At 45.1% G+C, this 27,693-nt stretch overlaps 1 protein-coding gene across 3 annotated transcripts in view; it reads left to right on the forward strand.

Annotated features, from left to right (window-relative positions):
- Window positions 1–27,693, forward strand: part of dpp6a (dipeptidyl-peptidase 6a) — a 664,537-nt gene that overhangs the window by 403,425 nt on the left and 233,419 nt on the right. For all 3 annotated transcript variants that reach the window (XM_055664215.1, XM_055664233.1, XM_055664224.1), the window contains exon 3: window positions 7,669–7,767. In XM_055664215.1, the coding sequence (XP_055520190.1) occupies window positions 7,669–7,767 (99 nt within the window). The remainder of the gene's footprint in view (window positions 1–7,668; window positions 7,768–27,693) is intronic.

Below are 27,693 nucleotides of genomic sequence, written 5' to 3' on the forward strand. Positions count from 1 at the left end.
TTAATCCAGAATCTGTCAATATACACCTTACAAATATCCATTGACTGTCCGTGGCAATGAATTCTCCAGATTCACCACATCTGACAATACATTTCTCCTCATCTCCTTTATGAAGGTACGTCCTTTTATTCTGAAGCTGTGCCCTCTCGTCCTAGATTGGAAACATCCTCTCCACATCCACTCTATCCAGGCCTTATTAGATGTTTCAATGAGATTCACCTCTCATCTTTCTAAACTCTAGCGAGTACAGGCCCAATGCCATTAAATGCTCATGATACGTTAAAGAATGCGCAAAGAAGACAAATACAAATGATACATCTCCAAGCGGACAAAATCACGCTGATAGATATAACCTTTGGAGAAAAGAATGGAAGTTTTGAAGAGCATTATAATAGCATTTAGAATTCACTGGGAATAAACATGGTATTCAATCTCCCAAGAGACCTCTCTACACCACAAATTCCACGGCAACTAGAGTAAGGATATCCCTTGGGAGTTGAGGTATAATGTTTATTCTCAGTAAATTCTAAATGCTATTAAAATTCTTGCTAGGTAACACAGTGGTGGAGTGGTGGAGTTGCTGCCTTACAGCGCTGAGTTTAACCCTGACTACGGGTGTTGCATGTACGTTCACCCTCTGAATGCATGGGTTTTCTCTGAGTGCTCCAGCTTTCTCCCACATTCCAAAGGCACGCCTTTTCCCCACAGATAATCCCTAGAAAATCCATGCTAAAAGTTTGTAGGTTAATTGGCATCTGTAAATTGCCTTTAGTGTGTAGTATGCGAAACTGGGAAAACAGAACTGGTGTACGGGTGATCGATGGTTGGCGTGGACATGGTTGCCCAAGGATCTTCTTCCGCCCTGTATCTCTAAAGCTAGCTTGCCCTGCCTCTAATCGTAGGTTTCATCTGGCCTGCCTGCAGGCGACAGGGCTCGGAGCGGCCCTTGGGCAGAACGCCTCATAACTATGTATACATGCATTAAATCTGTGCGGATTTCATCTCCGTGAAAGGCAAAGAAATGCATCCTTTGAATTCAGTGGCATGTAAGGATGGACAATAAATCATGGCTTGGCCATTGACAGGCACGTCTCATGAATGGAATGAGTGAAGCCCATCTGAGCATGGAGCAGTGGTGTGAACAAAATAGCTGGATGAAACATAATTGCACAATTTGGTTAGGCAAGTCGAGGGAGGATGTGAGGAAACTTGAGATATGTTTCCTTGTGGTGCGAGGATGTGAGATCTCGTGCATGAGAGCGCGTGTGTCTGAGTGTGTCCATTGTCTGTGGTATTGTTGTCCAGTCTCCACTGATACACACATAGCAGATAAAGCTCCGTGCTGGTGTGTATTGTGTGTATGTTGCATCTCACTGCCCCGATTACCATCTTCTTGTCTTCAAAAAGAAATTTGTGAAACCTGCTCTGATCTATTATTTTGTATGCATCTGTATTTTTACTTCATTGCTGTCTTTAAACAGATAAGCATCAATCATGTGGTTGCAGATTTTAATAATGCAATGTGCTAACTCTTTTGAATATGGTACTTTGGAAAATATTTACAGATCTGTGCGAAAACAAATCCCACTGATCTCAATTTTAACTCCCAGATGACTGTGCCAGTCAGTCAGTCCCTTTGCTCAGAGAGATGAGAGAATCCACTGTGACACAAACCAAGTTATTAGCATTCAGCTGTTGCAGGAATTCACAATGATCACTTATCAACCAACGACAACTTGCAAATGTATTCGTAGAAGCAAGGAACTGCAGATGCTAGTTTACACAATAGGACACAAAGTGCTAGAGTAACACAGCACTTTGTGGCAGCATCTCTGGATAGAAGGAATGGGTGACGTTTCTGGATGAGACCCTTCAAACTGAGAGTCGTCTGACTAGACCTGAAACGTCACCCATTTCTTCTATTCAGAGATGCTGCCTGTAGCGCTAAGAGTCACTCCAGCATTTTGTGTTTACCCTCTGTGTAAACCAGCATCTGCAGTTTCTTCCGACACAACATGGATCAGCGATGTTTCGGGTCAGGGCCCTTCTTCAAACTGATTGTAGGGAGGGGAGAGAGAAGAAAGCTGGACAAGGGGAGAGGCAGGACAAAGATGGACATTGTGTATGAACCTGTTCAAAAGTACACTTTGCACGAGATGCATGGAGATGGAAAGTTACCTTCTCCAAATGTTTGCTCCAGCATTTCATAGTGACTGTTCTATTCTGGAAGCTTACACGGATCACACTGTCAATTTAATACCTTGCTTTTATCAGCATGATAAAATATATGGCAAGAAGCTCAGTGAGTTTAACACCTTCACTTAACAATCCAGTAAAGGCTTACCCAAGGATAGCTGAGACTAGACACTATTCAGTGATTCTTCCAAACAAATATTCATTGCACCATGTAGATACTGGTCTAGTAATGCTGACATCGTGACTGACGTTGACAGAAGCAGATGGCACAGTGGGGCAGCGGTAGAGTTGCTGCCTCACAGCACCAGAGACCTGAGTGTGTTCCTGACTGCGGGTGCAGTCTGTGCAGAGTTTGCACATTCTCACACTGACCACGTAGGTTTTCTCCCTGTGCTCCGGTTTCCTCCCACATTCCAAAGACGTGCAGGTATGTAGGTTAATTGGCTTCTGTAAATTGTGAATTGTCCCGAGTGTGTAGGCTACTGTTAGTGTACGGTGTGATCGTTGGTCGGCGTAGACTTAGTGGGCCGTAGGGCCTGTTTCCACGCTGTATCTCTAAAGTCTAAAGGATAGCTGAGACTCGACATCCTCAAACATTAGTCAACTGATCCTTCCAAATAGATTTTCATTGTACCGTAGATACTGATCTGGGAATGCTGACATCTTGACTGATGTTGCAGAAGTGTGAGTTCAATTCCCACCACTGCATTGGAGTATTTCAATTAATTTATTATGATACATCTGGAATAAACAAAAACTGTTATGGAATCCACAAAATAACAAGGTATCATTCAAAATTAAGTGGGATTTAAAATTAAATTAGCAGGGAAAGTATTTGCGGAGCCATGAGGAGAGGGTGAAGGAGTGGGATGGGATGGGATGGGATTTTAACTCAGACATGCAGTGCGGAAACAGGCCCTTCAGCCGCCGAGTCCACACCAACCAACGATCACCACATATGCCAGCACTATCCTACACACTAAGGACAATTTTACAATCATTACCAAAGTCACTTAACCTCCAAACCTGCACGTCCTTGAAGTGTGGGGGGAAACTGGAGCATCCGGGGAAAACTCTCATGCGAGAAGAGGGGGAATGTACAAACTCTGTACAGACAGCACCCGTAGTCAGAATCGAACCCGGTTCTCTGGAGCTGTAAGGCAACAAATCTACCGCTGCGACACTGTGCCGCCCCAAAGGACGAAGGTGGGTGAAGGAATTAACTAAACAGGCTGATGACCTCCCTTTCTGCTGCAACTGCGCTGTAACTCTGTGAAGAAAAAAATATACTGTTCACTCGTGCATTTCAAGGGAAAGGAATCTACCTTCCTCTTTCAGTCTGACCCACAGACTCCACCAATGTGGTTGACATTTAACTGCCCTCTGATATAGTCTAACATAATTCATGGCCATTTAAAGATGGGGAATTGGTACCAGGGCTGCTTACATCTCATGAATGAATAAATAATTAAAAGGTAAATGCTACCCACTAAATATAGCAGATGACAGTAGTGGGAACCATTTATGCTTATGTTAGTTGCTGTTAGTATATTATAGCCATGTCTAGATATTTCTAGTTTTATCTTTTTTGTATGCTTGTGGGTGGGGTTTGATACGTAGAAGGGCGTATCTACATCTGAGGAGGCTGGCGTAGCCACAAAGAGTGGGCAGTCAGTTTAGCCTCAAGGGATGGTGGAGACAACAGTTTTTACCACACGGTGCCACACAACTCTACACGACACGATACGGATGAAACAGACGAATTAATCAAAAAATAGCGACTGGAAGATTTGTTTTTACTATCTGCTAGTGCGTAAGCTATATCTCGTCTACATCCCCGATTGGTAGTGGTGATCAAAAGATGGACATTGGAAAGTTAAGAAATTGCCATTACATTGGGTCTTCAAAGCTTATTGAGTTATCATTCCTTTATTTTCTTCCCAGGCTTTATCTTCCAATTTTTTCTTCTTTTATCTTCTCCTCTTGCCTCCATTTGCTTGTGTTCATTCTCATTTCCTATCCTTCCATTTTCACCTCTGTCCCACTCCCTCCCTTACATTCCCATGCGGCTTTATTTGACAAGAAAAACAAACAATGCTCAGAGATCGGCAAACAAACTGCTGGGGAACTCAGGCAATGTTAGGCAGCATCTGTGGAAGGAAATGGACAGTTGATGTTTTGGGTCAGAACCCTTCAAATTCTGCAAACAGATGAAATAATTGTGATTTCTTAATTCCCATCTCTTTAAAAGAGTGACAACATTTAAAACTAATTTTCACAGGTTCATTGGTAGGAAAGGCATGGTGGGGAATGGGCCAAATGTGGGCAGGTGGGACTAGTGTCATGGGCATCTTGGTTACCATGGGCAAGATGGGCTGAAGGATCTGTTTCCATGCTTCATATGCCTCTAAGAATATCTTTACGCGAGATATACAGTAAGCTAGACAGGTTGTGGCGGCACAGTGGCACAGCTGGCAGAGCTGCAGCCTCATAATGCCAGAGACCCGAGTTCGATCCCGACCTCGGATGCTGTCTGTATGGAGTTTGCATGTTCTCACTGTGACCGCGTGCATTTTCTCCGGCTGCTCCAGTATCCTCCCACATTGCAAAGACGTGCAGGTCTGTAGGTTAATTGACTTCTGTAAATTGCTCTTGGTGCAAAGAGTGGATGAGAAAGTGGGATAATGTAGGACCAGTGTGAAATGGGTGATCAACGGTTGGCGTGAGCTCAGTGGGCCGAAGGGCCTGTTTTCATGTTGCACCTCTAAACTAAATTATAAGATTCATAAGGATGTTGCCAGGATTGGAAGGCTTATCACAAGATATTTCATGGTATATTTTCCCTCTAGTGAAGGATACATAGATACATAGAAAATAGGTGCAGTAGGCCATTCAGCCCTTCGAACCTGCACCGCCATTCAATGTGATCATGGCTGATCATCCACAATCAGTACCCCGTTCCTGCCTTCTTCCCAAATCCCTTGATTCTGCTAGCCCTAAGAGCTCTATCTAACTCTCTTGTGAATGCATCCAGTGAGTCGGCCTCCACTGCCTTCTGAGGCAGAGAATTCCACAAATTCACCACTCTCTGTGTGAAAAAAGATTTTCCTCATCTCAGTTCTAAATGGCCCAACCCTTTATTGTCAAACTGTGACCCCTGGTTCTGGACTCCCCCAAGATCGGGAACATGTTTCCTGCATCTAGCGTGTCCAGTCCTTTTATAATTTTATATGTTTCTATAAGATTCCCTCTCATCCTTCTAAATTACAGTGAATACAAGCCCAGTCGCACCATTCCTTCATCACATGATAGTCCCGCCATGCTAGGAATTAATCTCGTGAACCTACGCTGCATTCCCTCAATAGCAAGAATGTCCTTCCTCAAATTAGGAGACCAAATCAGCACACAATACTCCAGGTGTGGTCTCACTAGGGCCCTGTACAACTGCAGAAGGACCTCTTTGCTCCTATACTCAACACCTCTTGTTATGAAGGCCAACATCCCCTTAGCTTTTTTCACTGCCTGCTGTACCTGCATGCTTACTTTCAGTGACTGATGAACAAGGACACCCAGGTCTCGTTGCACCTGCCCTTTTCCTAACCTGACATCACCCCCTCTCATTCCCAATCCGACCTCTTTGTCCTGGGTCTCCTCCATTGCCAGAGTGAGCAACACCGGAAATTGGAGGAACAGCACCTCATATATTCCGCCTGGGTTGCTTGCGTCCGATTGGCATGAACATTGAATTCTCCCAATGTTACTAGCCCTTGCTGTCTCCTCCCCTTCCTTAACCCTCGCGCTGTCTCCTCCCATCCCCTCGCCCTCGGGCTCCTCCTCCTTTTTCTTTTTTTCTCCACGCCCCCACCCCCCATCAGTCTGAAGAAGGATTTCGGCCCGAAACGTCGCCTATTTCCTTCGCTCCATAGATGCTGCTGCACCCGCTGAGTTTCTCCAGCATTTTTGTGTACCTTCGATCTTATCTGCAGTTCTTTCTTGAACACCATTCAGATAATAATCTCTGACATGACAGAGAAATGTAAAATTGTGAAATGCATCGTCACGGTGGAGAGTCAAACTCTATTCCCCATTGGAGGGATGACTGAAACAGGGAGCATGGATTTGAAGTGAGAGGCAGGAGGGATAATCTTTCCTTACAAAGAGTAGTTAGTATCTGGAATGAGCTGACAGAGCAGGCGACCACAGTAACAATGAGGATGCTGCAAGGACTCGAGGGTCTGGGCTACAGGGAGAGGCTGAGCATGCTAGGGCTCAGTTCCATGGAGCGCAGGAGGATGAGGGATGACCTTATAGAGGAATACAAAATCAAGAGAGGAATAGATCGGATGGATGCACAGAGTCTCTTGTCCAGAGTAGGGGATTTGAGAACCAGAGGACAGAGGTTTAAAGTGAGGGTGGAAAGATTTAATAGGAACACGAGGGGTGACTTTTTTACACAAAGGGTGGTGGTGGGTGTATGGAATGAACTCCCGGAGGAGGTAGTTGAGACAGGTACAATCCTGACATTTAAGAAACATTTAGACAAGTACATGGATAGGATGAGTTTAGATGGATATGGGTCAAATGCAGGCAGATGGGACTCGTGTAGATGGGGCATGTGGTTGGTCTGGGCAAGTTGGGTCGAAGGGGGCCTGTTTCCTCACCGTTTGATTCTATGACTGTAACTCTATAACATTTAAGAGTTAAGAGTATTTAATTGTCAAATGACCAGGACCAAAATAAACATATTCGTACTTACTTAATGGCCAGCATAGATTTGATGGGCTGAAGGGCCTATATTGATGCTCTTTTATTGATATATAAAACTCTAGGCTGATGATAGACTCAAAATGCTGGAGTAACGCAGCAAGCCAGGCAGCGTATAGACAAAAAATGCAGCATCTCTGGAACTCTGGAACTCTCTGCCGCAGAGGGTAGTTGAGGCCAGTTCATTGGCTATATTTAAGAGGGAGTTAGATGTGGCCCTTGTGGCTAAGGGGATCAGAGGGTATGGAGAGAAGGCAGGTACGGGATACTGAGTTGGATGATCAGCCATGATCATATTGAATGGCGGTGCAGGCTCGAAGGGCCGAATGGCCTACTCCTGCACCTAATTTCTATGTTTCTATGTTTCTATGTATCACTGGAGAAACGGAATGGGTAACGTTTCGGGTTGAGACCCTTCAGGCAGCATCTCTGGAGGAAAGGAGTAGGTAACATTTCAGGTCGAGAGTTTTCTTTAGACAAGGCTGTTGCTGGCAAAGGTGAAAGTGCTGATGGAATAATTGGTGGTAACGTTCTTGAAATTGCAACACATCTCCCACTACGTCGTTAGGTTATTAAATATTCAATTTAAGCAATTTCAAAACACGGGAACAACTCTTTATTTTGCCCCGGGCCTTTTTCTCATGTTGCCTGCCTCTGCGATTGTGGGTGTATCTAACGTTGCCATGTGTTGTTTGCATCTGTCCACAGTTGAAGACAACAGCCTGGCCTTGAAGGCGAAAGTCACCATCGACGATCTCTTCACTGAAGAATTCAAGGTTCATGATGTTGAGGCTGAGTGGATCAACGGTAAGTGTAAGGGGTGGGCTGGGGGTTGGATGTTCTGAGTGTCCTGCACAGCTGGCAGCACTGTGGGCAATTGGTAGAGCTGTGCCTCACAGCACCAGAGACCCATGTTCGATCCTGACCTCGGGTGCTATCTGTGTGGAGATTGCAGGTTCTCCCTGTGACCTCACACCAAACACTGCCTCAGCAAGGCCACCGGCATAATCAAGGACGAATCTCACCCTCGTTACTCCCTCTTCTCCCATCAGGTAAGAGGTCTAGAAGTGTGACAATGCACATCTCCAGATTCAGAGAGAGTTTCTTCCCAGCTGTTATCAGGCAACTGAACCATCCTACCAACAACTAGAGCTACTTACTACCTCATTGGAGACCCTCAGACTATCTTTAATCGGACTTTGTTCCATTACATTATTCCCTTTATCATGTATCTGTAGCTGTGGCTGTCGATTGTAATCATGTATGGTGTTTACGCTGACTGGTTAGCATGCAACACAAGTTTTTGACTGTACCTCGGTACACGTGACATTATACTAAACTAAACTAAAGGATAGTGCTAGTGTACAAGGATCACTGGTCAGTGCTGACTCAGTTGGCCGAAGGGCCTGTTTCCGCGCTGTATCTCTAAACTAAACTAAAATGGCCGGGTTTGTAGGTTTAGGGTTTGGAGGTGGCCTCAGTAACGTGGGTTGGCAGTGGATGTGAAAGTGGGATAACATAGAACTAGTGGGGATGGGTACTCGATGGTCGGTGTGGACTCTGTTAGTCGATGTTAGCTCATTTCCATGTTGTATCTCTAAGCTAAACTAAAGCTAGAACATGCAATACATTTATTCAACTGGCAATTCATCTAGCAGATGGAAGGCAAGAAACCATCTGTCCAGATATGCTTAGTATTCTTTAGTCAGAGGCTGGTGAATCTGTGGAATTCATTGTCACAGATGGCTGTGGAGGCCAAGTCAATAGATATTTTTAAGGTGGAGATTGATAGATTCTTGATTAGTATGGGTGTTAGGGGTTATGAGGAGAAGGCAAGAGAATGGGGTTGGGAGGGAGAGATAGATCAGCCATGATTGAATGGCGGAGTAGACTGGATAGGCTGAATGGCCACATTCTGGTCCTATAACCTATGAACTTATGACCAGGTGTGCCCATCTATTCAACCGTCCCTCAAGAATAAATTATTTGAGATTTTATATTATTATAATACACAGTCTCTCAGGGATTCTGAGTCCCTGAAGATACACTTGACATTGCTGCTATGATAAATGAAAATCATTAACACCGATTGGATTTATTATCATTGTTGGATCAGGTGAGGTAAAGTTTCAGGATTAATGGACTCCTAGGATTTTGGAATGATTGCCTTTTACACACTGTTACACCAAGTGGAGTTAAACTGCCGGGTGCATCAGCAAGCCCTCATTACTCAGTGCTTCCATGTTCCAGAGGCATCCTTTGCTTTTCCTGGCCATTATAGATGATGGAGTTTAATCTTCATGTACCACCAGGGGCTCCGCACGATTGGCAGCCCCGCCAACAGTCTGCCTGTTTTTTCTTCTATTTTTGTTATTTTTAGTGCATTTATAAAGTTTGTGTAAATGTTCTCCGATTTGTTTTATGTGAGTGTTGGGGGAGGGGGGATCGAGGGAAACCTTTTTTCAATCTCCCACCTTGCTGGAGATGCAACTGGTTTTCCAGATCGTATCTCTGGTCGCTCTGCGGCCTAACATCCTGGAGCTGGAGGACTGACTTAGAGCAACACCGCAGGGCGTGGATTTAATATCGGAGCCGATCCCTTGCCTGGGATCGCGCCAACCGCGGCCTGCGGAATTTACATCAGAGCTCGCAGTCTCGGGAACGGCCGTAGATGTTGGGTAGCTCCAACGATGCAGAAGTTTCGACGGCCCGACCCGGAGTCCACACACTTGGTGCAGGGAGCTGATCGCCCTTATGCGGAGGGTATAAATGCCGCCGGCTACGGCAGTCAAGATCGTCCCGTCAACGGAAGGCTCAATGCCCCCGACCGCGGAGAACAAAGGAGGGAAGAGATTTGAACTTTTTTTCGCCTTCCATCACAGTGAGGAATGTGGAGGAGTCACTGTGGTGGATGTTTATGTTAAAATGTATTTTGTGTGTTCCGTGGCTTTTTAATCGTATGAATGATTTGGTAAATTAAATTCCTCATATGTTGCAAAACATACTTGGCTAATGAAGTGTTATTGTATTGTATTGTATTGTATTGTATTATGTGGACAGTACCATCACCTGGAATCATCTTCTGTGGTCTGTCCCTTAAGCAATACCACACTAATGGGGTATCCCAGGTACGGGCAACATGGCCTGAGGCTCCACTGTCATGCACTGAGGCCATACTATTCGTGCTGTCCCTCTCCCCTCCCAAAGCTTTTTGCCAGCTGTAAAACAGTGTGATCGATTTACAATGGCATTCGGGAAGCAGCATTTAAACGAGTGAAAGTTATCAGCAGTTGAAAATATGATATTAGTTGTAACTAATTGTGGCAGCACAGCTGGTAGAGCTGCCATAGACACAAGGAGAATGTGCAAACTCCACACAGACAACACCTGAGGTCTGGATCGAACCTGGGACTCTAGCTCTTGTAAATGGCAGCTCTACCAGCTGTGCTCCCTGAATTAGTTACAACTATATTTATATTTTCAACTTTCACTTGTTTTTAAACGTCTTCCAAACGCAACTTAAAAGACCATTAACGATCCTTTGCACCTTTTACAGCTTAGTTTAGGGATACTACATGGAACCAAGCCCTTCAGCCACCGGGTCTGCGCTGACCAATGATCACCCCATACACTATCACTATCCTACACACCAAGGACAATTTTACAGAAGCCAATTAACTTACAAACCTGCACCTCTTTGGACCGTGGGAGGGAACCGCAGCACCTGGAGAAAACCCACTCGGCCACGGGGAGAATGTACAAACTCTGTACAGACAGCACCCGTGATCAGGATCGAATCTGGGTCTCGGGTGCTGAAAGGCAGCAAATCTACTGCTGTGCCACCGTGTCAACTTGACGGGCCAAAGGCCGTGTTCCAATGCTGTGTTATTGATTAGTGTTGAAAACTTTAGGATGATGCCGGCAGAGGTTAATGTGACACTATCGTGAGAGAACAGGTCAGTGTCAGGATATCCATTGAAAACGGCCTGTGTTTCTCCCCGGAGCATCCCAACCACTCTTCCAATGTTGATACTTTTTTAAGTTTTGGCTTAAAAACTTTTTCTTGGAATTTGTAACTGAAAGAAAAACCATGGGGACTTATCTTGTCACCAGTACTCACTGGAGTGGTGAAGTGTGGAACTCAGTGCTGCATGGCTCCATTAAACAGTGTATTAGCTATAATGAAAGATAGACACAAAATGCTGGAGTAACTCAGTGGGGCAGGCAGCATCTCTGGCAACATGGATAAGTAATGCTTCGAGTCATATGGAGCCTTCTTCATTCTTCATTCCGTTGTAGAGAATGTGAGGAGAGTAAAAAAAATGAGATTAATGTAGGATTTGTGTAACATCGTTGGTCAGCATAGACTTGATGGGCCGACAGGTCTTCTATCATTTATCATCATTCTATAACTCTATGACTGTTATTGTTCATTACTGTTAATGCAATGGGATCCACTGCCAGTAAGAATAATGGATAAATAAAAGGGCTTTCCAAAATGAACTGGATAGGCACTGGATAGGTGCTGGCTCGAAGGGCCGAATGGCCTACTCCTGCACCTATTGCCTATTGTCGTTTGTCTCTTGAGAGTGAATAATTTACCAGGCTTTGGGGAAGGAGCAGGGAAACAGGTCTGGTATGATTGATCTACGGGAGGACAACTTCACAACCCCCCACCCTGGGTAAAAAATTAATTAAATGAATGAATCGATTATACTTTATTGTCACATGCACCGATGTACAGTGAAATGCTTTGTTTTTCATGCAACTTGGTAAAATCATATAGCAGACCTCATCCAGGCAGTACACGAGTGTCGCCACGTTTCCGGCGCTGAAAAAGTTCACCGAGCAGTCCGATCTTCTGCCTGTCGCTGCACCCCTTCCATGCTGCTGGGTCTCCCAATCGTTCTTGACGGTCCACCTAAGCTCTTGACATTCCCTTCACTCTCGATTCTGACCATCTACCCCATTTATGCCCCTTGGAGTTATGTACACCTCCATCAGGCTACCCCTCAACCTCCTCGAGACTTTACTCTTAGACCTTACTCTCGGTTTCTCGACCGAGACCTGGGTTCGATTCTGACTGCGGGTGCTGTTTGTATAGAACTTGTGCGTTCTCCCCGTGACCACGTGGGATTTCTCCGGATGCTCCAGTCTCCTCACACACTCCAAAGACGTGCAGGTTTTGGAGGTTAATTGGCTTCTGTAAAATTGTAAGTTGTCCCGCATGTGCAGGATAGTGCTAGTGTACAGGTTATCGCTGTTCAGGGCAGACTCGGTGGGTCGAAGGGCCTGTTTCCATGCTGCACCTCTGAAGTCTAAAGTTACTCCGGCATTTCGTATATTTTTTGTAAACCAACACCTGCAGTTCCTTGGGTCTAGAGGATCAGCAATTTTGTTTGAAAAATCTAAAATATCTGAATAAGTCTCTGTAGGTTTCCTTTTGGATACATGCCATGCCCCTAAATGATAGCATACCCATCACTGGGAATCATTGTTAAACCATGGTGTATAATTGTAGACTGCCACCTGAGAGCAGATATGCATCTACTGTTTTCAGCAGATCCCTGGGAGGCCAGAGATAATACTTTGCATTATCTAACTCTGCAAATGAGCAATTCTCTGTGAAGAAGGCAGTCTGATAAATAATGCATGTGAGCCTTCTCTCCAAGATACGAAAACTGCACCAGAAATAGCGCCGTGCAAAGAATTAAATCAGTCCAGGGAAGGAACCTGAATTTTCGAGAAAGGTCCGTCCTTCGGTGAAGAAAGTTCTTGGCTCATTTTAACACCCTATGTAAACACCAGGACATTCTGGCCTGTGGCGCAGTTTACTTTAGTTCACTTTTAGTTTAGAGATACAGCATGGAAACAGGGCGTTCGGCCCACCGAGTTCGCACTGACCATCGATCACAGGTTCACATTAGTTCCATGTTATTTCACGTACTCGTCCTATCATTGCACCCTAGAGGCAATATACAGAGGCCGATTAACCCAAAAAGATCACACATCTTTGGAATGTAGGCGGAAACCAGAGCACCTGAAGAAAACCCACATGATCACTGGGAGGATGTGAAAACTTCACTCAGGGGAACACCCAAAGTCAAGATTGAACCTGGTCTCTGGCGCTGTGAGACTGTGCCACTGTGCTGCCCAGTTACAGTCTGTTACATAATTTTGAAGAGAGTTTATGTTGCAATGTTGGAAATGTAGTTACCAATCTATGCGTAGTTAACTCCCAGCACACCATTAAGACCTTATGGGCCTGTCCCACTTACATGATTTTTTCGACGACTTGCCAGCACCCGTTATAGTCGCAGCAGGTCTCCGAAAATTTTCAACATGTTGAAAATCTAGCGGCGACCAGAACAAGGTACGACTCTTTGGGTGACTACTCACGACCATACAGGCTTCACCCCCGCGACATGTCGCCGGGGTGTCACCTGTATGGTCGTGAGTGGTCTCCTCAGTCGCCCAAAGAGTCGTAGCGTCTTTCTGGTCACCACGAATTTTCAACATGTTGAACATTGACGGCGACCTATGACGGGTGCAGGCAATTGCCGAAAAAGTCGCGTAAGTGGGACAGACTCATTACATAAACCAATTTGGTTGAGAACCTCACCACTGCTTTACGCGATGTTTGTTGTGTCTGTTCCTATCTCAGATGTAATTAAATTCATAAGGTTCTAGGAGCAGAATTCGGCCCATTTGCCCCATCGTTTACTCTGCCTTTCAATCATGGCTGATCTTACTGAATAATGAAAGGCCGGGTTAGAGTGGATGTGAAGTCGATGTTTTGGGGAGAGTCTAGGACCAGAGGCCATAGCCTCAGAAAAGGACGTACCTTTAGAAAGGAGACAAGGAGGAATTTCTTTAGTCAGAGGGTGGTGAATCGGTGGAATTCATTGCCACGGATGGCTATGGAGGCCAAGCCAATGGATATTTTATAGGTGGAGATTGATAGGTTCTTGATTAGTTCAGATGTCAAGTGTTATGGAGAGGAGGCAGGAGAATGGTGTTGAGAGGTAAAGATAGATGTCTAGGATTGAATGGCAGAGTTGACTTGATGGGCGGAATGGGTTAATTCTGCTCATGCAATTTATAAACTTATCTATCTTCCCTCTCAACCCCATTCTCCTGCCTTCACCCCATAACCCCTGCCAACCATACTAATCAATTAAGAGGGCAACTCAGTCCCACATGAAGCCAGATTCAAGGTAGAGGTAAAACCCCAAATTCCCTCTAACAGTGACCATCTCCTCTGGCTTAAGGTGGTGGAGCCGGTGGAGCAAAAAGCTCCATGCATGTTGTTCCCCTTGATTATGACAGCACGGCTCACATTGTACAAGCACAAGGTTCCACATGTCGGCTATAATGGACTTCTCATAATGCAGACAAATTTCTGTTCTATTATTTCTAAAATGGTGGCACAAATACCAAGACTGCGCTACAGTGTACGGTCACTGATAGACGCATCGTGTAGACTGTGTTTGAGTTATGTTGAGAAAATTACCCTAGACAGAACTGCAGATGGAGTCTGCCTTGGTGTACGCGATCTCCCAAGTGCCAAACATTTTCCTTTCCTATTCCCATACTGACCTTTCTGTCCTGGGCCACCTCCATTGCCAGAGTGAGGCCCTGCAAAAATTGGAGGAATAGCACCTCATATTTCACTTGGGCAGCTTACAACCTAGTGGTATGAACGTTGACTAACGTGATGCCATTTCGAACTAAGATGAGGAGAAATTTTTATCCTGACCGTGGGTGCTGTCTATGTGGAGTTTCCACATTCTTCCTGTGACCACATTGGTTTCCTCCAGGTACTCTGGTTTCCTCCCGCACCCCAAAGAATTGTGTGAGGTTGTAAATTAATTGACCTCGGCAAATTACCCCTAGTGCGAATGGGTGATGGATGGTCGGCATGAACTCGGTGGGCCAAAGGGCCTGTTTCCATGCTGTATCTTTCAATCAACCAATCAATCAATCAATCAATCAATCAATAATTCAACGTAGGAGCTGCTTTATTCTGGCATCTAAATGCCAGGCAGCAGTTCACTGGATGCTCGTTACCTCCAACACGGTTCAGCCCAAGTTAGACAAGCTGGAGATAGATGCAAAATGATGGAGTAACTCAGCGTGTCAGGCGGAAAAGAAATAGGTGACCTTTCGGGTCGAGCCCCTTCTTCAGGCCCTTCTTCAGGCAAGCCAGTGTGCAGAAAGGAACTGCAGATGCTGGTTTATTAAAAAAAGACACAAAGTGCTGGAGATACTCCGAAGAGTCTGAAGAAGGGTGCTGACCCGAAACATCACCTATCCACGTTCTCCAGAGATGCTGCCTGACCCGCTGAGTTACTCCAGGACTTTGTGAATTTTTTATTTCAAATGAATGTGTACAAAATCATGAGAGGAATAGATCGGGTAAATGTTGCCCAGAATAGGGGAATCGAGGACCAGAGGACATAGATTTAAGGTGAGGGTAGAAAGATTTAATAGGAACCTGAGGTGCAACTTTTTTACACAATGGGTGGTGGGTGTATGGAACGAGCTGCCAGAGGTAGGTGAGGCAGGTACTATCGCAACATTTAAGAAACATTTAGACAGGTACATGGATAGGACAGATTTCCTATACTTCTTCAGTATTCAGTCTTGACCCGAAACATCACCTATTCCTTTACTCCAGAGATGCTGACTGACCTGCTGAGTTACTCCAGCATTTTGTGTCAAGCTGGTGCAAGGTTTGCAGAATGTTAGGTTTAAGTTTTCTTCAATGCAAATTAACTTTCTGCAGACTTTTGCACAAGGTTAAAAAAACATTGCACTTGCAGACAGCCCTGCTCACAAAATCAGCCTTGCTCCCTGAGTGAATTAATCACCAATTGAAGTCTCTGCTACTTGCTCTTTTTTTCAGGAGCAAGGACACTTAAAATCCAAATTTTATTTTTAGATTTGCTAAGAAGTTAACTACAGTACTTCAATGCAACCGGCAAATGATTCTGCATAGTTTTTTTTAAAGTAATTTGTAGTTGCTTGAAATCAGGTCACTCACAAATGGTGAGAGATTTTGCAATCAATCTACTTTCGGCTGCAGTGGTAAAACTTGCAACAACTTACTAGTATTAAGTACATCGGGGGATAGGTTATGCTCCAAAATCATTCTAACATTATACTGAAGTTTGATGGTTATACTAAATGTTACATTTGGCAATAGAGTCACAGTCATACAGTGGAAACTGGCCCTTCAGCCCAACATGCCCAAGACAATCAACATGCCCATCTACAAAAGTCCTACCAGCCTGCGTTTGGTCTATATCCCTCTAAACCTGTCTTATACATGTACAAGTCTAAATGTTTCTTAAACATTGTGATAGCACCCGCCTCACCTCCTCCAGCAGCTCGTTCCATACACCCACCACGCTTCGTGTTAAAAGTTTGCCCCTCAGGTTAAAACCATTTCCTGTTTCTTGATTCCTCGACTCTGAGCAAGAGACTTGGCGTGTTAACCCGATTTATTCTTCACATGATAATGTACACATTAATTTGCCAAAAAAAAAACAAAATGCTGGAGTAACTCAGTGGATCAGGCAGCACCTCTGGAGAACTTGTATAGGGTGATTTCACTAAAGGTCACTGGAGCGTAGATCCGCACCCACGTGACCAAAATTCTCAAGTGGAGGACACTCGAGGGTTCGGTACATGTTAGTGGATGGGAAAAAACGCATTTTCCCACCCGTTAAAAACATAGAAAACGGCGAGGTTGTGAGCTGCAAATTACTGTGCCAGTCGGGGTGACCGTTTGCTCGCTGAATTTCATCAAAAGTAAGGCATTATTAACTTATTTTTGATAAATTCAGCGAGCAAACGCGATAATTCCCGATATTTTGGACCTTTAAATATCCACGGCAAATGTCGGCTGTTCATTTCCGCCGGTTTGGCACCTTCAGTTCCCTCTTGAATTTACCTTACTTGCTATCTTTTTTTTCCCCTGTAAATCTAGGTAGCTGTGCCTCACGGTCACCCCGACTGGCACAGTAAATTGCAGCTCACAACCTCGCCGTTTTCTATGTTTTTAACGGGTGGGAAAATGCGTTTTTTCCCATCCACTAACATGTACCGAACCCTCGAGTGTCCTCCACTTGAGAATTTTGGTCACGTGGGTGCGGATCTACGCTCCAGTGACCTTTAGTGAAATCACCCTATAGGTGATATTTTGTGTCGGGACCCTTCTTCACACATACTCCAATACTCAGTGCCTTTTTTTTTATAAACCAGCATCTGTAGTTCCTTGTATATACAAATTAATTTAACTGGAAAAACAAAGAAAACATGTTTTGTTTTATACCTGGAATGAATAGGGTTGAGTTATGAGGACAGGTTGTTTTCCATGGCAAAGTAGCAAACATCTCAAGCATCTTTACTGGAGTGTTAGCAAGCAGCATTTGAGATAAAGGAGAAATTAGTGTTGGCAACCAAAATCCTGATCGAAGAAGTATCTTTTAAGGAGGAAAGAGTGATAGTTGGAGAAAGGTTTAGAGAGGGGATTCCAGGGAATGGGATCTTGGCAGCTGAAGACACAACTTTAGTGTTGGGGCAATTAAATTCAAGGACGATCAGGAGACCAGAATGGTAGGAGATGGAGATATTGGAGGCATATATCCAGGGCCAGGTTTACGTATAAGCTAGACAAGCTTAAGCTTAGGGCCTGGAGATCTAGGTAGGCCTACTCACCTTGTCGCCCCACCGGCTCTCTGCCTGCTGACTCTCGCCACTCCACCGCCCTCCAGCAGCCCGCAGCCATCGCCTTACCTGCAGCCTGGACTCAACACCACGCTTCCACGCTGCAGATTCCCACGACCCTGGGTTTGACTGCGCTGGGTCCTAGTGCTAGTCCCCCCCTAACCCAGGTAACCACAATGGCTGTTCCACTGGGTCTTCCTCATCCCCCTCAAACCATGTGACCCCAGCTCTTCCCCATCCACACTGCAGTCCTCACACCCCCCCACCAGACATCACCTCGGCCTCAGTCCACTCACCTGCCTTCCTCCGGCCCCAACCCCCATTCTTGCCGTGTGTTCACCATCCCCACCGACCTCCCACTCTCTGACACCGAACGGTCGGTCCTCAGCAGACGTCTTACCTTTGTCCCTCTCCGTCCCCACCTCAATGAGTTCTGCGCCCTCAGCGATTTGGAGCTCTTCTTCCATCACCTCCGCGGCTTGGCCTTCCGAATCGGCCACTTCCTACCGGAGATCGCGGCTCCGGAAGTCCACAGGCTGTGCTGGGTGGAGATTCACGCTGGCGGCCCTCGGCAAAGGGATCCTAGAGCTCCGTTATATTAAAATCAGCGCGGCCCAAGGCTGGGAGCTCCGCAAACCACAGCTCCATGATGTTGAAGCAGCCGGGCCAACACTCCAGAGCTTCAAACGGCGATCCAGTTAAAGCATCGCCCGCTCCGCGGTGAACCCAATATGTATTTTAAAACCAACTGTTTAATGACAACATACAGTAGGATCTAAAAGTGTCACACTGTCACTGTCGGTAGTCATGGTCCTCTCGTCGTGGGGGTGGGGGATTGGGAAGGGGGGGGCCTCACAAGTGAAATAGCTTCTCTCTTCATCTAAATCCGGCCCTGCATATATCACTAGACCAGATTGCAGAGAAAGGGAGCAAAAAGGCATCAAGGGATATGAAAATAAGTGTAACAATTTTAAGACTGAGGTGTAGCCAGAATCAACAGCCAAGCAAGACTTCAGTGATTGAGGGGAGGAGGGGAGGCTGAGGAGTTCAGACCAGAACATGTGTTGTGAGGGAACTGCAGATGTTAGTTTACACCAAAGATGGACACAAAATGCTGGAGTAAGTCAGCAGGTCAGACAGCATCTCTGGAGAAAGAGAGTAGGTGGTGTTTCGGGTCAAGACCCTTCTTCAGGCTGAGTGTCAGGGGAGAGGGAAACTAGATGTGTGAAAAGGTACAAAGAACAAATGAATGAAAGGTATGAAATAAATTAATGAAAGCCAGCAACGATGATCAAGGAATTGTGGAGCCCACAATGGTCCATTGTTGGCTGTGGGGAAAGGTGATAATGAGCGGATACAAACAGTGAAATGAAACAGGGTGGCAGTCAAACTAGTAGGACGACTAGGGTGGTGGAGGGAAGGAGAGAGAGAGGGATGCAAGGGTTACTTGCCAGGCTGTTGTTCACTTGGACAGTGCTAGTTTGTAGACATAAATGTGGCATTATTTCTATCGCTCCTTGCTGTTGGTGCCTAAGGTAGCCCGTCAGCCTTTAAGTTGCTTAAGCTGTTTAAGGGTCTGACTCCCTAATTTAATGAATGAATTTTACTTTTTAAACTTTAGTGATCTTTTTGTGATATTAAAACCTCAAAGATTTAACTAGAGGGCATAAGTATAAGGCGAGAGGGAGAGTGAGAGTCAGGGGAGAGGGAAACTAGAGGTATGAAAAGGTACTGTACAAAGAACAAATGAAAGAAAGGTATGAAAGATATTAATGATGATCAAGCAACGATGATCAAGAAATGGTGGAGCCCACAATGTTGCTAATGTACACCCTACTACAGTTTCTTTAAACCTAGCTTAAGTATCGTGGCGGACTCATGGGTTCGTATAGATTACCTTCAGATCCACTGTCATCAATTAAGGTGACTATTGAGGGCTAAACCCTTGAGACATTGTAAAAATTGTCACTATATGTTAGAGGACCAAAATAATCTACCCCCACATCTGTGAATGGAGGCTTATCAGGTGTAATCCTCTGGAGTAAGATTGACCTCACCTTTTCATTCCTCATGATTCGAATGGCCTTATCCTGCGCCTATGATTTATGCACATGAAACATGCCCTTCGTCCAATTTGTCCGTGCTGACCAGGATGTCCCATCTATGCTCGTCCCACTTGCCTGCGTTTAGTCCATATCCCTTGAACCATTGCCTGTCGATGTACAGTAGATTCCCCTTAATGCTGAAGACCTCTTCATTGCAGAGTTTGCCTGCTGAGCTCAACTTGCAAGCAGCGATGTGAGTTGAATATTTAAGGGATGCACTGCTGGGTTTCAGGAGAGTGAGGGCATGTGACTGTACGGGCTGTGTTGAAGATGAATTTATGTTTTGAACGAATAATTCATGCGGAGGCCGGAGGGCATCGACAGATTATTCAACACATCTGCATGCTTCTCCTCCGAATAACTTAGCAAATCTGAAAATAGGCCAACATATAGTATTGTTGTGTCAAATGTGTCTAAAGTTGCAGCAAGTGGGATTTTCATAGTTCCAGTTTGTATCCGGATTACGACAAACAAATACATTTGAATCTGTTGAATCTTATCTATTCATTTCAGTTCCTGGCAAGAGTCCACGGCAAAGCTATGTATGAATGCATGGATGGACGGATGAATGGATGGATGGATGAATGTCCTTCCACAAGAGAACATTGTGGGACTAAAGGGCCTGTCCCACTTGGGCGTCCTTATCCGCGAGTTCTGACGAGTTTGCCCTCGACTTACACTCGCAGCATGGTCGACACAAGGTCGTAGGAGGTCTTCGTAACTCTCCTTCATGCTCGAGAGTGGTGTCCGCGTACTCGAGGCCTCAGCTAGGTCGGGGCGTTTTTTCATTATGTTAAAAAATGCCCGCGAGTAAAAAAAAGTCGCCATGGAAAAAATCAATACTTTTTTTACTCGTAGGTTTAGTCGTAGTAGTTCATAGTAGGTCAGCATGTTAGTCAGAGGTAATTGAGGGTAGTCAAAGGTAGTCGTAGATAGTCTTCATCATATTCGAAGGGAGATCGAAGGAGGTGGTCTTCACTCTCCACTTTTCGGTTTCCAATTTTCCCGAAGTTAGTCATAGCTAGTCGAAGCTAGTTTTCTACATAGTCGAAGGAGGTCTTCAACATGTGATTTTTTCAAACTCTTCTAAACACGCCAATTAGGTCGCCCAAGTGGGACATTCCCTTAAGTCTAATGGGGAAGCCTCTCAAACAGGGGAAAGGGTATAACCCCATGGTCCCACAAGATTTACAATGGTGGTATATATGAAGAAAAAAAAGAGGTGTGATATTTAGGGGCAAACGGAAAGGCCATGCGGAGTTGGTGTTCGAAGTAACGGATAATTTCTTAAAACTGGTGAGACCAGGAGACCAGTCATAGCTGATCTCCTGAGCATGACTTTGGTACAGCTTTTACATTCTCAGCTGACAAGATTACACAGAAATATGATTAACAGCAAAACCAGGTCTTGATTATGGAATGGAGATTACAGAAAGTCTTAGTTAGGTAACAAACTAAGTCTTGAGTGCAGAATAGAATGATCGTCCACAAGTCGAACATTTGACGGTAGATCCAATTTTCTGTAACAACGACGGGTGTACACTATAACATAATCAATGAAGTTCCTGAAACTTGGGTGTCATCAATGCTGCATTCTAGTTTCAGGCTTTGTCTGTGGTTCCCTGTCACCACATTAGCACGTTCCACTCCTCTTTACGTTATTAGCCCTCATTATTCTTTCCCCTACTACACGCGAACTCTACTGTGCATAAAATTACCAATATTGAATATATAGATGGACATTTAGAATGAATGAAGTTTCTTTTGGATATGTTTTTTTATTACCATTTACGTTCACTTTTGAAATAAAACTTGATGTGATGCACCATCTAGCCAAGACATCATTGAAAGTTCCTTCTAACTCATCTCTCTCCACCCCATGGAAGGGCTGTTGGTGCATGGAAGCACCATCAATGGTTCAATTGTTCTGTATTATCCATGTAAAATTTTCTTTTTGCATACAGTTCAATAAAGTATTGCCGTAGCTAAGCACAATCCCCGATTGGTACAAATTGCATATAAATGGTCCATGAACACCGCATTCAAGAGTCGCCAGCATTTGCCGCCATTTTCAAACTCCACGCCCTTGGTCTTCTGGAGTGGCGCCCAATCCAGGTTGCTGCAGGCCTTCCAGCTATCGCCTCCATCTGGATCATTCAGTGAGCCGACGTCATTCTCCTCTCCTCGCCTGGCCAACTTTAGTCTTCATTCCCTGGGGGCACCTCCCATAGAAACATAGAAAATAGGTGCAAGAGTAGGCCATTTGGCCCTTCGAGCCTGCACCGCCATTCAATATGATCATGGCTGATCATCCAACTCAGTATCCTGTACCTGCCTTCTCTCCATACCCCCTGATCATTTTAGCCACAAGGGCCACATCCAACTCCCTCTTAAATATAGCCAATGAACTGGCCTCAACTACCTTCTAACTACCGCAGCTAACCTTGAGGGCGCGGAAAACCTTGAAGACCTGGGTTCTCTCTCTTACCGGCCCTTGCTCTTGCATCCGCCATCACCACCCCTCCCACCCCCACCGGCCTTCTCTCCGGTTCTCCGGTCTCAGGGGGACGAGCAGGAGCCGGGCTCGGTGGCTCCCTCCGCATGCCGCGGCCCGTCGCTCCATCACCAAGTTCCCCTCAAAGCCACACGTCTCACTGACTGTGATGCGGAAGGACCTTCATCTTGTGGACATTCATAGCTTAAAACGATGCCTCGCCACCGTCTACTCAAGGGATTAGTATGTGTGCCCATTAACGTCATAAATGATAAGAGCACTAATTAAATGAATTCTCCAATTAGGTGTTTAAATATCAGTTGTAATTTGTGGTGAGATGTGGAGTAATTGGGTCAACCATCCAGTGATCTGACAAAGTAGGATTCACATGCAATAGTTCATAATATCTGTGATAATTATATTATGTTGCTCAAACATTATTAGTCATCCACAAACTCTGTGTATCATATTTCTACAACCTAAGGATTTGCTTGGTTCATTACCTTTGATTGAAAAGGCCATAATGAGAATAACAAGCAGAATTGCAATCTTTCCACCGCTGTTGCTGTTTGGGTTTGTCTAAGAATGTACAAGGTACGATCAGGCATGGGCTGCAACAGTTCCTAGATCCTGGAACATCTCCACTATCTGGTTCTATCCCAATTTCTCCACGAATTCTCTACTTCCAAAAATCCGTGGATCATTGTTGAATGTACTCTGAATGTCATGGGTGACAAGGTGGTGCAGTACACAGTCCACAGACAATGTGAATGTGAAAGATCACCCTGTGCACCAGCACCATCCTACACTTAGGCCCCCTTTAGTCATGGCTGACCATGGGTGTCTCCAGGGTGCTATTCCCCATATGGAGGACGCCTGTGCGTGACTTTGTTAAACATGGGGAGACTGGTGCACAGACAGCCACCCCACGGTCCTTGACAGATCTGGGTCAGGATCCAGTGGCATGGAGTCCAAGACGACCGGAGACCTTTTCTGCTGCAGCCTTCATCCGCCTTCCCAGCTGTTGTGACACTCCACAACCCAACCAAGACCCGCCTGTTCCACCGTTGAGGTCTTGGTTGGATTGCTCTTTGTCAGAGACCTCCCCCTCAATCTTAATGCCAAGTGTGGCCCAGCAGGAGCATAACTCCAGACGGCATCACTCTCAGGACCACACAAGCTTCTCCACCACGACAAGGTGACAATCCAGTCGTACACACCGGGGACAACTTACAATTTTATTTTACCAAAGCCAATTAACCTACAAACCTGTACATCATTGGGATATGGGAGGAAACCAGAGCACCCAGAAAAAATACCACAAGGTATCAAGGTGAACGTACAAACTCCATACAGACAGCCATCCGTATTCAGGATCGAATCTAGACCTGTAGCTCTGTCAGGCAGCAACTCTGGCATGGAGAATTCCAAAAATTCTCCGCACTGAATAAATTAAATCCATCCTAATCCAAAAATATTTTACCAATTCCACCCAGCCCAGATCCAAATATTTTGTCAAAATATGTATTCCTGATCCCACCTAGATACAAATGTATTGGTTACTTCCTTAGATGGAAATACAGTGTAGAAACAAGTCGTTCGGCCCAGTGAGTCCACACCGACCATCGCTCACCCAACCCCACGAGTTCTATGTTATCACATTTTCTCATCTACTCCCGACACATTAGGGGCCAATTAACTTGCAAACCCACACATCTTTGTAATGTGGGAGTAAACCAGAGCACCCGAATGAAACCCACAGGGAGAACATGCACACTCCACACAGACAATACCCAAGGTCAGGATTGAACATGGGTCTCTGGCACTGTGAGGTTATTTTTTCTATCCACAAGTGTTAAGTACGTGGAACAAGCATCCAGAGGAAGTAGTATAGAGGCATGAACAATCGCAATGTTAAAAAAACATTTAGGCAGGTACATGGGCAGAAGTGCTTTGGAGGGATATGGAGCAAATGCAGGCAAATACGACTAGTTCAAGCAGGTGAGGCCTGCTTTCTTGAGTTATAGGACTCTAACTATTTTGCACTTGAACTGACCTCGCCCCAACTATTTTATCAGAATATACTCCTCATCAATGGTTAATCAATGGCCAACGGTGTTTTTATTGTGCTAACACAAGTGAAAACCAAGTGCTAACACAGTTAAATTATTTTTCATACAAACAGTCCAGTAGAGTATTGCCATATCCCCGATCCCCGATTAGCTAGTGTACAGAAATAGTCTACAGAGCCCGCATGCAAGAGGCACCATGTTTTGGCGCCATTTTCAAAGTCCACTCTCCAGTTGTTATGAGCGATGCCAGTACGAGGCAAGGCCCAGGCTGCTGTAGGCCTCCAGCTGTCTCCTTCCTTGGACACCACATCCCTCTCCCCACCTGTCAACCTCCCACAGCCGACCAGGAAAGCACGATAGGCCAGACCCTGGTTCCATCTCCTCTCCTACCGGCCTCACTCCTCACCCGTCACATCTGTGGTCACCACTGGCTCCCTCCTCCTGCTTTCTTTTTTTTTTTAATTAATAGTTTTTTATTGGAGGGAAAAAAAAAAAAAAAAATGCACAGTACATCTGACATATGGCATTACATTTTCCTCCATTTTGTTTTTTATAAATAATAATAATAATATAAACAAAATAACCCTAACCCACCCTCCCTAAACACCCTTGGCAGCTTATTTTTTTCACAATCCAAATATATCACAAAATCAAATGCACTTTTTAACAATAATAAAGTAACAAAACAGAATAAAGGCGGATCCCCACTTACTGTCTAGTGCCCTCAGTCAATAGGTAGTTCCTTTAGACCCTCAAAGTATGATAAAAAGGGTTCCCATTTCAAATAAAACTTTTTCACAGACCCCCTCAATGTGAATTTAATCTTTTCTAACCTTAAAAAAAACATGACGTCTTCCAGCCAAGCAGCGGCAGATGGAGGAGTAGTAGATTTCCAGACCAGCAAGATTCTCCTACGGGCCAAAAGTGATGTAAATGTAATGATATCAGACTGGGTTGTATTTAAACCCAAGGTTTTATCTGTTACACCAAATACAGCTACAAGCGGGCAAGGTCTCACTGTCATCCCAAGGACTTCACTGATGGTTTTAAAAACCACTGCCCAGTAGTTACCAAGTTTGGGGCAAGACCAGAATGTATGAGCTAGATTGGCTGGAGAGAACGAGCACCTGTCACAGCCAGCGTCCATCCCTGGATATATGTTAGCAAGCCTGGTTTTGCTTAAATGAACCCTGTGTAAAACTTTAAATTGTATGAGCCCCAATCTAGCACATGATGACGAGGAGTGGACTTTTTTCAGCGCTTCTGTCCAGCATTCCTCAGACAGATCCATACCAAGGTCATCCTCCAACGTAGCTTTAACTTTGTTCAGGTTTTGATCTCCTAAATACATCAATTGAGAATATACTGCAGAGATCAGTCCTTTATTTGCAAAGGTAAGAGTAAGTTTATCCAACACTGTGACAGGAGGGAGATCAGGAAAAGAAGGACATTTTTTCATGACAAAGTGGCGGACCTGAAGATATTTAAAGAAATGATTATGTGGGAGGCCATGTTTTTTGTGTAGGTTGTCGAAACTATCAAATATGTTGTTAGTGTATAAATCCTTAATGCACATAAGACCATTCAAACCCCACTATCGAAAGGTTGAGTCAAGTGTAGGGGGGAAATAAATGGTTACTATGAATGGGACCCAGAACTGAAGCTGATGTAAGCTTATAATGGCAACGAAATTGGTTAAAAATGTTGATGGTGGATAGTACGACAGGGTTGGATGTAAATCTAGAGGGTTTCAATGGCAGGGAGGAATATACTAAAGCTGGGAGAGACGAGAAGTAACGGGATTGTAATTCAAGCAGACACCAGTCTGTATCTGGTCGGTGGAGCCAGAATAATGTATTTTGGATATTGGATGCCCAGTAATAATTAATAAAGCTAGGAAGGCCCAGTCCACCTACTTCACGACCTCTTTGGAGAGTGCACTTGGAGGTTCAATCTCCTCTCCTACCGGCCTCACTCCTCGCCCGTCACATCCCTCCCTCCTGGTTTCTTGACGTACGATTCATCGTCCTGGACAGATTTCTTGCCCCGTCCACACCACTGCCCCGGGCTCTCTGAGCTGATGCTAGTCAGCGTCCGGCACTCGTTGCCGTCTCCGCCACCACCGCTCTTTGACTTCATCTCCTCCATCCCCACCTCAGCTCAACTCAGTCTCCACCACACATCAGAGGCTGTTCGCACCCAAATGTTTTGATCAGAATGCGCTCAGTCTCAACCTGACCCCAAACGTTTCATCAGACTGTAGACCAAAGCCAACTGGCCCTGTCACATCTGCGGTCTACACCACACATGAAGGCATGAGACACTACACATGCTGAAATCTGGAGCAACAGAACGAGAGCTGTCGGAAGAACTCAGTAGGTCAGGCAGCATCCATGGAGGAAAATGGACAGTCGAAGAGGCCCAGTTGAAGAGGGCCTACCCCTTGGAAATTAGCTCTCCACATCCATTCTATCCAGGCCTTTCACTATTCGGTAAGTTTCAATGAGAATCCCCCTCATCCTTCTAAACGCCAGCAAGTACAGACCCAGAGCCGTCAAACACTCATCATATGTTAATCCAGCCATTCCCCGGGATCATTTTCCAGGATCCTCTGAAACCACTCTAATGCCAACACATCCTTCCTCAGATATTGGGTGAAAAACTGCTCTCAATATTCCAAATGTGATCTGACCAGAGCCTTATAAAGCCGCATATATTCAAAGAAATAAGCTGGAATGGTTCTCCAAATAACTTAGTTCCTCCCTCCTAACCCCGTTCTCCAGCCTTCTCTACGTAACCTCTGCCACCCATACTAATCAAGAAACTAAATTTGTACGGCCGTTGTGCCCGGTCATTTTCCAGATGACATCCAATTAATGTTCAACATCGCAGCAATCATCTCATTATCAGCTCAATAATTGACAGGACTTGTACTGACTGCAAGTGTAAATCGAAGCTGAGTCGGGAAAATCTTGAGGTTATTTGCTTTGTCAACTCGGCTGAATCGGGGCAACGTTCTGGTCCTTTTGATGGAGTGGATGTGGAGAGGATGTTTCCACTGGTGGAAGAGTCTAGGACCAGAGGTCGCAGCCTCAGAATGAAATGACGTACCATTAGAATAGAGATGAGGAGGAATTTATTTAGCCCGATGGTGGTGAATCTATGGAATTCGCTGCCTCAGACAGCTGTGGAGGTCAAGTCATTGGATATGTTTCAAGCAGAGATGCACAGGATCTTGATTTGAAGGGCATCAAATGCCACAGGGAGAGGGCAGGAGAATGGGGTTGAGAGAGAAAGATGGATCAGCAATGATCGAACAGCAGAGCAG

This window comes from Leucoraja erinacea, chromosome 2 (assembly GCF_028641065.1).
Source record: "Leucoraja erinacea ecotype New England chromosome 2, Leri_hhj_1, whole genome shotgun sequence".
Taxonomy (NCBI): domain Eukaryota; kingdom Metazoa; phylum Chordata; class Chondrichthyes; order Rajiformes; family Rajidae; genus Leucoraja; species Leucoraja erinaceus.